Source organism: Argopecten irradians, chromosome 9 (assembly GCF_041381155.1).
Source record: "Argopecten irradians isolate NY chromosome 9, Ai_NY, whole genome shotgun sequence".
NCBI classification, from domain to species: Eukaryota; Metazoa; Mollusca; class Bivalvia; order Pectinida; family Pectinidae; genus Argopecten; species Argopecten irradians.
Genome location: NC_091142.1, coordinates 31,326,977 through 31,340,486, shown reverse-complemented (window position 1 = coordinate 31,340,486; position 13,510 = coordinate 31,326,977). Strand labels below are relative to the sequence as shown.

Below are 13,510 nucleotides of genomic sequence, written 5' to 3'. Positions count from 1 at the left end.
GGTATGTTATGATAAATACTGTCTGGTCAGCACAGGCGTATGTTTTGATAAATATTGACTTGTCAGCACAGGCGTATGTTACAATACATATTGTCTAGTTGACATAGGGGTATGTGATGATAAATATTATCTATGGCTTAATCTATTTCTATAATGATACAAATTAAATTAATTTAATCTTCTTTCGTGTAAGAGTAACTGACTAACCCCTTAGTATGTTAAACTTTGTGAAAGTTTATTAAAATCCAGTTCCTATAGAAAATCTATGAATGTGTTTTTGTGTTGTTTACTTGTGCTAGCAGGAGGGTAGCCCTTTCATAGTGTGTATGACGTACGCGTTCCAAACTCCGGAGAAGTTGTGTTTTATACTTGATCTGATGAACGGAGGCGACCTGCATTACCACTTGTCCCAACATGGGGTCTTCTCCGAGAGGGAGGTGCGGTTCTACGCTGCCGAGGTCATCCTAGGCTTAGAGCATATGCACAACCGGTTTGTGGTGTATCGAGATTTGAAGGTGAGTTCTTGTGCTTAAAAACATATTATGTCTTTTTAAAAATATTTTTAAACTTAAAATAACAATTAATTTCTCATGTAATTATTAATTATAAGGACATAGATTTGTATTTGAATATTATTGCATCTTTTATACTATTATACAAATTCAATACTTTATCATAACTAAACCAGTTATCATCACATTTAATAAAATTCTTTTTTGATCACTTTTCCTGTACAAGCATGCTATATTTCAAATTTTGTATTTCAGCCTGCAAATATTTTATTAGATGAAAATGGCCATGTGAGAATATCAGATTTAGGTTTAGCCTGTGATTTTTCCAAGAAAAAACCTCACGCCAGCGTGTAAGTATTAATAATTTTTTGTTTGTGGGAATCATTTGTCAACACATTAATCATAGCATCAGCTATTTCTATACTTATGATATTACTACCATATTTTACACAGAGGAGAACACGGATATATGTTTGTCTGTTTGATTTGTTTACAGAGGAACACATGGTTGTTTGTTTGTTTGTATATTTACAGAGGGAACACATGGTTATATGTTTGTTTGTATGTTTACAGAGGAACACATGGTTATTTGTTTGTTAGTATGTTTACAGAGGAACACATGGTTATATGTTTGTCTGTTTGTTTGTTTACAGAGGAACACATGGTTATATGTTTGTTTGTATGTTTACAGAGGAACACATGGTTATATGTTTGTTTGTATGTTTACAGAGGAACACATGGTTATATGTGTGTCTGTTTGTTTGTTTACAGAGGAACACATGGTTATATGTGTGTCTGTTTGAAGAGGAACACATGGTTATATGTTTGTTAGTATGTTTACAGAGGAACACATGGTTATATGTTTGTTTGTATGTTTACAGAGGAACACATGGTTATATGTTTGTTTGTATGTTTACAGAGGAACACATGGTTATATGTTTGTCAGGACACATGGTTTGTTTACAGAAGAACACATGGTTATATGTTTGTTTGTTTACAGAGGAACACATGGTTATATGTTTGTTTGTTTACAGAGGAACACATGGTTATTTGTTTGTTTTTCATTTACAGAGGAAACACATGGTTATATGTTTGTTTGTTTTACAGAGGAACACATGGTTATATGTTTGTTTGTTCTTTACAGAGGAACACATGGTTATATGTTTGTTTGTATGTTTACAGAGGAACACATGGTTATATGTTTGTTAGTATGTTTACAGAGGAACACATGGTTATATTTTTGTTTGTAATGTTTACAGAGGAACACATGGTTATTGGTTATATGTTTGTTTGTATGTTTACAGAGGAACACATGGTTATATGTTTGTTTTGTTTATGTTTACAGAGGAAACACATGGTTATATGTTTGTTGTTTGTTTACAGAGGAACACATGGTTATATGTTTGTTTACAGAGGACACATTTACAGTTGGTATTTGTTTGTTTGTTTACAGAGGAACACATGGTTATATGTTTGTTTGTTTTATCAGAGGAACACATGGTTATATGTGTGTCTGTTTGTTTGTTTACAGAGGAACACATGGTTATATGTGTGTCTGTTTGTTTGTTTACAGAGGAACACATGGTTATATGTGTGTCTGTTTGAAGAGGAACACATGGTTATATGTTTGTCTGTTTGTTTGTTTACAGAGGAACACATGGTTATATGTTTGTTTGTATGTTTACAGAGGAACACATGGTTATATGTTTGTCTGTTTGTTTGTTTACAGAGGAACACATGGTTATTTGTCTGTTTGTTTACAGAGGAACACATGGTTATTTGTTTGTTTGTTCATTTACAGAGGAACACATGGTTATATGGCCCCCGAGGTCCTATCCAAAGGAACACCTTATGACTCCAGTGCTGATTGGTTTTCCTTAGGATGCATGCTGTACAAATTATTGAAAGGGTAAGTTTACTCATTAACTACTGCACTTATTATTATATTGGTGGATTAAGCACTATCTCCCAATTATTGTCCTGGTTTCATGGGACAATCAAAATTTGATATCTAGATTATTGAGAAATGGAGAATTTAACTGGCCCTTCCAGCCATGTCAATCGGCCATGTCATAAAAATCGTAAGACACATGTTTAATAATACTGTTATGACATCACATGTAATTTTGACATCATTGCATCTATGTAGAGACCAAATTTAAAGTTTAACTTCTATTTCTATTAATAAGAGTTCAGTTATAAACAGAATCTTACACTCATGACTATCTTGTATGAAATTTATCAAACTAGTTAAATAATTTGATATGCCACTTACCTAAAGGCTCCTGGCATATGAAATTATTGAATTTGTTTGATAAATGTCATATCACATAGCCACTCATGTGAGATCCACTATTTATTTTATCTGACAGATAATGTAATGCTTAAAGTTTCTGTAATAATAAAGTCAAAATTTTTAAGATTCCTGTAGAATCATATTCCTGATAAGTCAGCCTTAATTTATTGAAGCTCTGATCAATACAATACTTGTAACAGAGATTCTGTTTATTTTTCAGACATAGTCCCTTCAGACAACACAGAACCAAAGACAAACATGAAATTGATAGAATGACCATGACTATGGTAAGTTGTGGTACAGAATCTTACACTTATAAACTGTATGATATATTATAAGATAATCCTATATAGTAACAGAGTAGGCAAGCTCAGATCTGTGATACACATTCAGGGGGCCTATATATAGTAACAGAGTAGGCAAGCTCAGATCTGTGATACACATCTAAGGGGCCTATATATAGTAACAAAATAGGCAAGCTCAGATCTGTGATACACAGCTAGGGGACCTATATATAGTAACAGAGTAGGCAAGCTCAGATCTGTGATACACATTCAGGGGGCCTATATATAGTAACAGAGTAGGCAAACTCAGATCTGTGATACACATCTAGGGGGCCTATATATAGTAACAAAATAGGCAAGCTCAGATCTGTGATACACATCTAGGGGACCTATATATAGTAACAGAGTAGGCAAGCTCAGATCTGTGATACACATCTAGGGGCCTATATAGTAACAGAGTAGGCAAACTCAGATCTGTGATACACATCTAAGGGCCTATATAGTAACAGAGTAGGCAAACTCAGATCTGTGATACACATCCAGGGGGCCTATATAGTAACAGAGTAGGCAAGCTCAGATCTGTGATATACATCTAGGAGGCCTATATAAAGTAACAGAGTTGGCAAGCTCAGATCTGTGATACACATTCAGGGGGCCTATATATAGTAACAGAGTAGGCAAGCTCAGATCTGTGATACACATCTAGGGGCCTATATATAGTAACAGAGTAGGCAAGCTCAGATCTGTGATACACATCTAGGGGCCTATATATAGTAACAGAGTAGGCAAGCTCAGATCTGTGATACACATCTAGGGGCCTATATAGTAACAGAGTAGGCAAGCTCAGATCTGTGATACACATCAGGGGCCTATATAGTAACAGAGTAGGCAAGCTCAGATCTGTGATACACATCTAGGGGCCTATATAGTAACAGAGTAGGCAAGCTCAGATCTGTGATACACATCTAGGGGCCTATATATAGTAACAGAGTAGGCAAGCTCAGATCTGTGATACACATCTAGGGGCCTATATATAGTAACAGAGTAGGCAAGCTCAGATCTGTGATACACATCTAGGGGCCTATATAGTAACAGAGTAGGCAAGCTCAGATCTGTGATACACATCTAGGGGCCTATATAGTAACAGAGTAGGCAAGCTCAGATATGTGATACACATCCAGGGGGCCTATATAGTAACGAGTAGGCAAGCTCAGATCTGTGATACACATCCAGGGGGCCTATATAGTAACAGAGTAGGCAAGCTCAGATCTGTGATACACATCCAGGGGGCCTATATATAGTAACAGAGTAGGCAAACTCAGATCTGTGATACACATCTAGGGGCCTATATGGTTACAATGTTTCAGTTTCCTAAGCTGGCTGTATAATCTGAACAGGTTTTTTGCTCTAGTAGCATCTTAGGTGGTACAGTTCAGTGATATAACACTATTAATCAGGCAACATTCCAATGCTCCTATAAGCGGACAATCTAAATTTTTTATCATTCACATTGATGTTACATCATGGAAAAGTTGTCTTCAAATAACTCATACTTTTTGAGCTGCCTGATTCGATGACATAGTAACACGTCATTGCTGTTGTATATTTTGTAGAATGTTGAGCTGCCTGATTCGATGACGTGTGAGATGAAAGCCCTACTAGAAGGACTCCTACAGAGGAATGTCGACGATCGGCTAGGCTGTATGGGCCGAGGGTAAGCTTCCAGATACCAGTACTGGCTTCAATATCAAGGATTAAATAAATCTAATATAGATACAGGGATGTCATTGATCTGTTAATATCACACTGATTACCATAGCAACAAGTTTCTTCTAAAGACATAAGATTTTTAGTATATAACCCATCATTCCTCTCATATACAGAGCCCAAGAGGTAAAGGAACATCCATTTTTCCGGACCATAGATTGGACTCAGGTTTATCTCCAGAAATACACTCCGCCCCTCATTCCCCCGCGGGGCGAGGTCAATGCAGCCGATGCTTTTGACATAGGATCCTTTGACGAAGAGGACACAAAAGGCATTAAAGTAAGTTGTGGGTTTAAAAATGGATTTTTTTAAATGTTAAATATTTTCTGAGAAGATTTGATAAATCATACCCAGTGCATATAGTAAGTAGGTAGTTCTATCAAAATGGTTTTCAATAATACTATATAGTTCATGTTTTCTCTAAATCCACTGGATAAGTGATCAAAATTGTTTTGAACATGTTTCATCTTCACTTTATAAAATGGGTGTTTAAAAGAAAATTGAACTTATAAATTAACTTAATTATCAGTTTCAAAATCAAATTGGTAAGTTGAATTTATTTCTAGAATAAATTATCTTTTGAAATATTGCTGAAACTGACCAAGGAATTTTATATTGGAATTTTATAGTTAGCTGAAGCTGACCAAGAACTGTATCGGAATTTTCCATTGGTTGTCTCTGAGAGGTGGCAACAAGAAGTTGCTGAAACGGTGTTTGAGGCAATCAACACAGATACAGACAAACTAGAACAAAAACGCAAACAAAAACCAAGAATAGACGATGTGGATGTTGGTAGGTATCCAGATAAAAAGTATTACTCTCATAGCCATAAATCAGATGATAGCGTACATAGATAGTTCTACTTGTCAGATAGTTGTATACAAATAGTGTGTAATGAGAACATTTACGAACATCATACATTCTAACCTACAAGTTATTATTTAGGCGCCATCTTTATAACCAGTCTGTTTGAAACATAAAATAAGAACAAAAGCTGTAATTCTATGGCTTATTGTATGGAATACTTTTATATTACTATAGAGAACACAGTTGGTGGTAGGCGTAAGTATTGTTTTGTTGATGGTTCTATAACTTCACAAGGGATGTTTCTTCACTGTCACAGATGGGAAAAGCATGTGTGAGAGTGTACAGGGTGTGATCACAAGTGGACATCTACAGCCCACTACATATAACTTGGTCATAATGTAGTATCCAAAATAGCAACAGAGTATCCAAAATAGCAACAAAGTATCCAAAATAGCAACAGAGTATTCAAAATAGCAACAAAGTATCCAAAATAGCAACAAAGTATCCAAAATAGCAGCAGAGTATTCAAAATAGCAACAGAGTATGCAAAATAGCAACAGAGTATCCAAAATAGCAACAAAGTATCCAAAATAGCAGCAGAGTATTCAAAATAGCAACAGAGTATTCAAAATAGCAACAGAGTATCCAAAATAGCAACACAGTATCCAAAATAGTAACAAAGTATCCAAAATAGCACCAAAGTATCCAAAATAGCGACAAAGTATCGAAAATAGCAACAGAGTATCCAAAATAGCAACAGAGTTTCCAAAATAGCAACAGAGTATCCAAAATAGCAACAAAGTATCCAAAATAGCAACAAAGTATTCAAAATAGCAACAGAGTATCCAAAATAGCACAAAGAGTATCCAAAATAGCAACAAAGTATCCAAAATAGCAACAGAGTATCCAAAATAGCAACAGAGTATTCAAAATAGCAACAGAGTATCCAAAATAGCAACAAAGTATCCAAAATAGAAACAGAGTATTCAAAATAGCAACAGAGTATCCAAAATAGCAACAGAGTATCAAAAGCAACAGTGTATTCAAAATAGCAACAGAGTATTCAAAATAGCAATAAAATATCCAAACTAGCAACAAAGTATCCAAAATAGCAACAGAGTATCACAAATAGCAACTAAGTATCCAAAATAGCAAAAAATTATCCAAAATAGCAACAGAGTGTCCAAAATAGCAACAAAGTATCCAAAATAGCATCAGAGTATTCAAAATAGCAACAGAGTATCCAAAATAGCAACAGGGTATTCAAAATATCAGCATCAGAGTATTCAAAATAGCAACAGAGTATCCAAAATAGCAACAAAGTATCCAAAATAGCAACAGAGTATCCAAAATAGCAACAGAGTATCCAAAATAGCAACAAAGTATCCAAAATAGAAACAGAGTATTCAAAATAGTAACATAATATCCAAAATAAAAACAGTATCTAAAATAGCAACAAGATGTCCAATATAGCAAGAAAGTATCCAAAATAGCAACAAGGTGTCCAATATAGCAACAAAGTATTCCAAATAGCAACAAAGGTGTCCAAAATAGCAACAAAGTATTCAAAGTAGAAACAAAGTATCCAAAAACAATACACAACATTGTGGTACATTATATAACACTGTTGTTCAATTCAAAATTATATTGAATTATGTTAAAGGGACAATTCAGTGAGCTAATTCTGTAACATAATCACGAAGCAAAATATGACATAAATGTATTGTTTTACATTTCTTATGAAGAACATATAGCAAGAAAAATTGACAAATTTCAAGACATTGTTAAGTATTTTGATTGATAACATTGAAATTTCAAATCGTTGATCAATAAATTAAGCACGTACAACATGTAAGCTGTACCCATACTCGAGCCAAAGTCACACACTTTAAACAAATGCGGTACATATCACCACTGAGGAGTTGATGAAATTATTTTTAGACAAGATGAAATTATTTTTATACAAGAACATGCATCTAATAAGCTAAGCACACTACTGTTTGACCCATTTGAGTAGTTCTAGACAAAAAAATCTTTACTACACAGGCAAGGGCCAGGGTTGGGCATACAAGACATCCGACCAGTACGTGTAATGGCGGACAGTAAGCGAGTTTGAACATTTCACATACATTTCACTACAGCAGTCTTTTCTGGTATATCACAGTAAAACCAACTTATCTAATTTCTAATAAAACTGGTTTATTTCCGAAATATGTGCAAATTTTAATGTACTCTTAGACTGAATTGTCCCTTTAAATTATGACATATTGTTCAACATTTTGATACTGTGTGCTACATTTGGTACAATATCTACTATTGCCTATAGTGTAAGTAAAAGACTATTCAGCTCAAGGTTTTCCCCACATCTGTCTTATACCGTTTTACTGTTTTGATTTGTATATTTTATAACAAAAAAGATATTTACATAGGATGATATATGCATTGAAAAGAAAACTTTCATAAGACCTTAATTACATTAAAAAAAAAATCAGAAAGTTTTGCCCTCTTGTTTATACCATTCACTGCCTGATTGCAGTTTGTCATTTTACATTGAAACCAATCATCAACTATATTAATTTCGTACCATCTTAATTAGAATGTTTGATACATGTAAACTATGAAACTGAAAAACTGACAAAAGACACTGAAACGCTTAACTTACAAGTACAGGTAAGATTTTTCTTCAAAAGAAAATTGACTTGTTAACCATCCACAGGATCTAAATATAGCAACAACTATAAGTACCATATTCGACCGAATAAGCGCCCCACTTCCTCCCAATTTTCCTGACCACAATTTCACAACTGTCTTGCATTTAAAACTGACATATTAATTAAATGTAGACTAAACAAATGAGTATCTTATGTCTTGTTCATTTGATTTCTTTTGAAAATTGATTAGGAGTTTACTTTTGATTTAAAATTTAAGAAATGCTAGTAAAATTTAGGTCAAATATCGTATGTAAATAAAGGTTAACAAACATCTTCAATGAAAATGAATTCTTTATTGTGATAGGTCCTACAGACTGTATAGTGGAGGGAGAGGTACTAAAACTAGGAGGACCCTTTCTACAAACATGGCAGAAGAAACATCTCAAATTATATCCTAATAGATTAGAATTTTACAGCAAGAACAAAGATGGCCAGGTGGTCCGAGGAAAAGGAGTAGAGGTATGTATAGGTGGTCTGAGGAAAAGGAGTAGAGGTTTGTGTGGGTGGTCCAAGGTAAAGGAGTAGAGGTATGTATAGGTGGTCAGAACAAAAGGAGTAGAGGTTTGTGTAGGTGTTGATAGGAAAAGGAGGAGAGGTATGCATAGGTGGTCCGAGGTTAAGGAGTATAGGTTTGTATAGGTGGTCAGAGGAAAATGGGTAGAGGTTTGTGTGGGTGGTCTGAGGAAAAGGGTTAGAGGCTTGTGTGGATAGTGATAGGAAAAGGGGTAGAGGTTTGTGTGGATAGTCATAGGAAAAGGGGTAAAGGTTTGTGTGGGTAGTCATAGGAAAAGGGGTAAAGGTTTGTGTGGGTGGTCTGAGGAAAAGGGGTAGAGGTTTGTGTGGGTGGTCAGAGGAAAAGGGGTAGAGGTTTGTGTGGGTAGTCATAGGAAAAGGGGTAGAGGTTTGTGTGGGTAGTCATAGGAAAAGGGGTAGAGGTTTGTGTGGGTAGTCATAGGAAAAGGGGTAGGGGTTTGTGTGGGTGGTCTCAGGAAAAGGGGTAAAGGTGTGTGTGTGTGTGGTCATAGGAAAAGGGGTAAAGGTTTGTGTGTGGTAGTCATAGGAAAAGGGGTAAAGGTTTGTGTGGGTAGTCATAGGAAAAGGGGTAAAGGTTTGTGTGGGTAGTCATAGGAAAAGGGGTAGAGGTTTGTGTGGGTAGTCATAGGAAAAGGGGTAGAGGTTTGTGTGGGTAGTTTCATAGGAAAAGGGGTAAAGGTTTGTGTGGGTAGTCATAGGAAAAGGGGTAAAGGTTTGTGTGGTGTAGTCATAGGAAGCATGGAGTTATAACAAACACATTTACACAAAGTCATGGTTATCATGTACTGGTAGTCTTTTTCATTCGTCTTCAAGGTTCTTCTTAGATGTCTTTGTCTAATGTGTCAAACTTATGCTTACAACAAAATGATTTTGTCAGTCCCCAGGGGGAACCATGTTTTACAGTATTTATTAATTTGCATTTTGAGTAAAAACCACTTACATCAAACTTTGCCATGTGATTATGCTAGCATCTAATGCAGTAAAAATAATTGACAATATTTGCGTTTGCAGTTGGTTTCAATGTTGGACATTAGAGAAGTATATCAAGAATTTCAGAAGCTGAACAAAACAGAAAACTGTATAGTTATAGTACAGAAAAACGACACAAAGCTAGCCATTACGTCTCCGGTAAGTATAGAAAACTGAATAGCACAGAAATGGTATATAGCCTACATTGTATAGAATTTTGGTGCATTAGTTCATTAGTAATGTCCCATATTGGTTACAGCATTTTAATGCATTAGTAATGTCCGATATTGGTTACAGCATTTTGATGCATAAGTAATGTCCGATATTGGTTACAGCATTTTAATGCATTAGTTATGTCCATATTGGTTACAACATTTTAATGCATTAGTTATGTCCATATTGGTACAGTTTTACAGCATTTTTATGCATAAGTAATGTCCATATTTGGTTACAGCATTTTAATGCATTAGTTATGTCCATATTGGTTACAGCATTTTGATGCATAAGTAATGTCCGATATTGGTTACAACATTTTAATGCATTAGTTATGTCCATATTGGTAACAGCATTTTAATGCATTAGTATTGTCCCATATTGGTTACAGCATTTTGATGCATAAGTAATGTCCCATATTGGTAACAGCATTTTAATGCATTAGTTATGTCCATATTGGTTACAGCATTTTGATGCATTAGTAATGTCCAATATTGGTTACAGCATTTTGATGCATAAGTAATGTCCGATATTGGTTACAACATTTTAATGCATTAGTTATGTCCATATTGGTAACAGCATTTTTATGCATAAGTATTGTCCGATATTGGTTACAGCATTTTGATGCATAAGTAATGTCCAATATTGGTTACAGCATTTTGATGCATTAGTAATGTCCGATATTGGTTACAACATTTTAATGCATTAGTTATGTCCATATTGGTAACAGCATTTTTATGCATAAGTAATGTCCGATATTGGTTACAGCATTTTGATGCATAAGTAATGTCCGATATTGGTTACAACATTTTAATGCATTAGTTATGTCCATATTGGTAACAGCATTTTTATGCATAAGTAATGTCCGATATTGGTTACAGCATTTTGATGCATAAGTAATGTCCCATATTGGTTACAGCATTTTGATGCATAAGTAATGTCCCATATTGGTTACAGCATTTTGATGCATTAGTAATGTCCGATATTGGTTACAACATTTTAATGCATTAGTTATGTCCATATTGGTAACAGCATTTTTATGCATAAGTAATGTCCGATATTGGTTACAACATTTTAATGCATTAGTTATGTCCATATTGGTTACAGCATTTTAATGCATTAGTAATGTCCGATATTGGTTACAGCATTTTGATGCATAAGTAATGTCCGATATTGGTTACAGCATTTTAATGCATTAGTTATGTCCATATTGGTTACAGCATTTTGATGCATTAGTAATGTCCGATATTGGTTACAGCATTTTGATGCATAAGTGATGTTCGATATTGGTTAAAACATTTTAATGCATTAGTTATGTCCATATTGGTAACAGCATTTTGATGCATAAGTAATGTCCGATATTGGTTAAAACATTTTAATGCATTAGTTATGTCCATATTGGTAACAGCATTTTGATGCATAAGTAATGTCCGATATTGGTTACAACATTTTAATGCATTAGTTATGTCCATATTGGTAACAGCATTTTGATGCATTAGTAATGTCCGATATTGGTTACAGCATTTTGATGCATAAGTAATGTCCGATATTGGTTACAACATTTTAATGCATTAGTTATGTCCATATTGGTAACAGCATTTTTATGCATAAGTATTGTCCGATATTGGTTACAGCATTTTGATGCATAAGTAATGTCCAATATTGGTTACAGCATTTTGATGCATTAGTAATGTCCGATATTGGTTACAACATTTTAATGCATTAGTTATGTCCATATTGGTAACAGCATTTTTATGCATAAGTAATGTCCGATATTGGTTACAGCATTTTGATGCATAAGTAATGTCCGATATTGGTTACAACATTTTAATGCATTAGTTATGTCCATATTGGTAACAGCATTTTTATGCATAAGTAATGTCCGATATTGGTTACAGCATTTTGATGCATTAGTAATGTCCCATATTGGTTACAGCATTTCAATGCATTAGTTATGTCCATATTGGTTACAGCATTTTGATGCATAAGTAATGTCCCATATTGGTTACAGCATTTTGATGCATAAGTAATGTCCCATATTGGTTACAGCATTTTGATGCATAAGTAATGTCCCATATTGGTTACAGCATTTTGATGCATTAGTAATGTCCGATATTGGTTACAACATTTTAATGCATTAGTTATGTCCATATTGGTAACAGCATTTTTATGCATAAGTAATGTCCGATATTGGTTACAACATTTTAATGCATTAGTTATGTCCATATTGGTAACAGCATTTTGATGCATTAGTAATGTCCGATATTGGTTACAGCATTTTGATGCATAAGTAATGTCCGATATTGGTTACAACATTTTAATGCATTAGTTATGTCCATATTGGTTACAGCATTTTGATGCATTAGTAATGTCCGATATTGGTTACAGCATTTTGATGCATAAGTGATGTTCGATATTGGTTAAAACATTTTAATGCATTAGTTATGTCCATATTGGTAACAGCATTTTGATGCATAAGTAATGTCCGATATTGGTTACAGCATTTTAATGCATTAGTTATGTCCATATTGGTTACAGCATTTTGATGCATAAGTAATGTCCGATATTGGTTACAACATTTTAATGCATTAGTTATGTCCATATTGGTAACAGCATTTTGATGCATTAGTAATGTCCGATATTGGTTACAGCATTTTGATGCATAAGTAATGTCCGATATTGGTTACAACATTTTAATGCATTAGTTATGTCCGATATTGGTTACAGCATTTTGATGCATAAGTAATGTCCAATATTGGTCAGAGCATTTTGATGCATTAGTAATGTCCGATATTGGTTACAGCTTTGAACTATGTTAGTAATTTCCGATATTAGTTACAGCATTTTGATGCATTAGTAATGTCCAATATTAGTTACAGCATTTAGGTACAGTGGAATTTGATTGATACGAACACAGATAATTCAACAACCAGGCTTAATATGAAGTACTTTGCCGGTTTCGACCCAATTCCCTCTTTATCTTTGTTTAAAAAACTCAGAAAATTTTAGTTCGGAAACTAAAAAAATTGGATAATACAAAGTAAATTTTTGGCCCGATTGACAAAAATCACGCAAAAGTGTTCGTATAACTTGAGGTAAGAATTTTTGGACAATGAGATCGCCTAATATGCTGATTCTTTCTTCATAAATCTGCGGTAGAACGGTATTTCAAAAGCAGTTTCCAACTACAAAGTGTGGAAAAGTTTGTTTAATGTTTAGCTATTGTCCTAAGTTATAACTTATATTGTATCAACAATCATCAAGAATCATCAGTTATAAAGTATATACATACTAAGTAAAGCTATTGTCAGTAGACTTGAGAACTTTTGAAGTTTTGTCTTGGTCCCTTCCAGTTAGTATTAACCAAATTCTTCTGTATATTAGTAATTTTTGATATTGGTATAGCCCTATACGTGT

The 13,510-nt window shown here is 34.2% G+C and overlaps 1 protein-coding gene across 2 annotated transcripts in view; it reads left to right on the top strand.

The window, feature by feature from the left end:
* Positions 1-13,510, top strand: part of LOC138332077 (G protein-coupled receptor kinase 3-like) — a 99,412-nt gene that overhangs the window by 78,036 nt on the left and 7,866 nt on the right. Inside the window, exons 10-18 of one of the 2 annotated variants that reach the window (XM_069280026.1) lie at positions 303-515; positions 768-862; positions 2,314-2,421; positions 3,029-3,095; positions 4,706-4,806; positions 4,976-5,138; positions 5,489-5,651; positions 8,682-8,836; positions 9,923-10,039. In XM_069280026.1, coding sequence (XP_069136127.1) covers positions 303-515; positions 768-862; positions 2,314-2,421; positions 3,029-3,095; positions 4,706-4,806; positions 4,976-5,138; positions 5,489-5,651; positions 8,682-8,836; positions 9,923-10,039 — 1,182 coding nt within the window. Of the gene's footprint in view, positions 1-299; positions 516-767; positions 863-2,313; positions 2,422-3,028; positions 3,096-4,705; positions 4,807-4,975; positions 5,139-5,488; positions 5,652-8,681; positions 8,837-9,922; positions 10,040-13,510 lie in introns of both variants that reach the window. The other variant, XM_069280025.1, reaches the window with a different exon arrangement.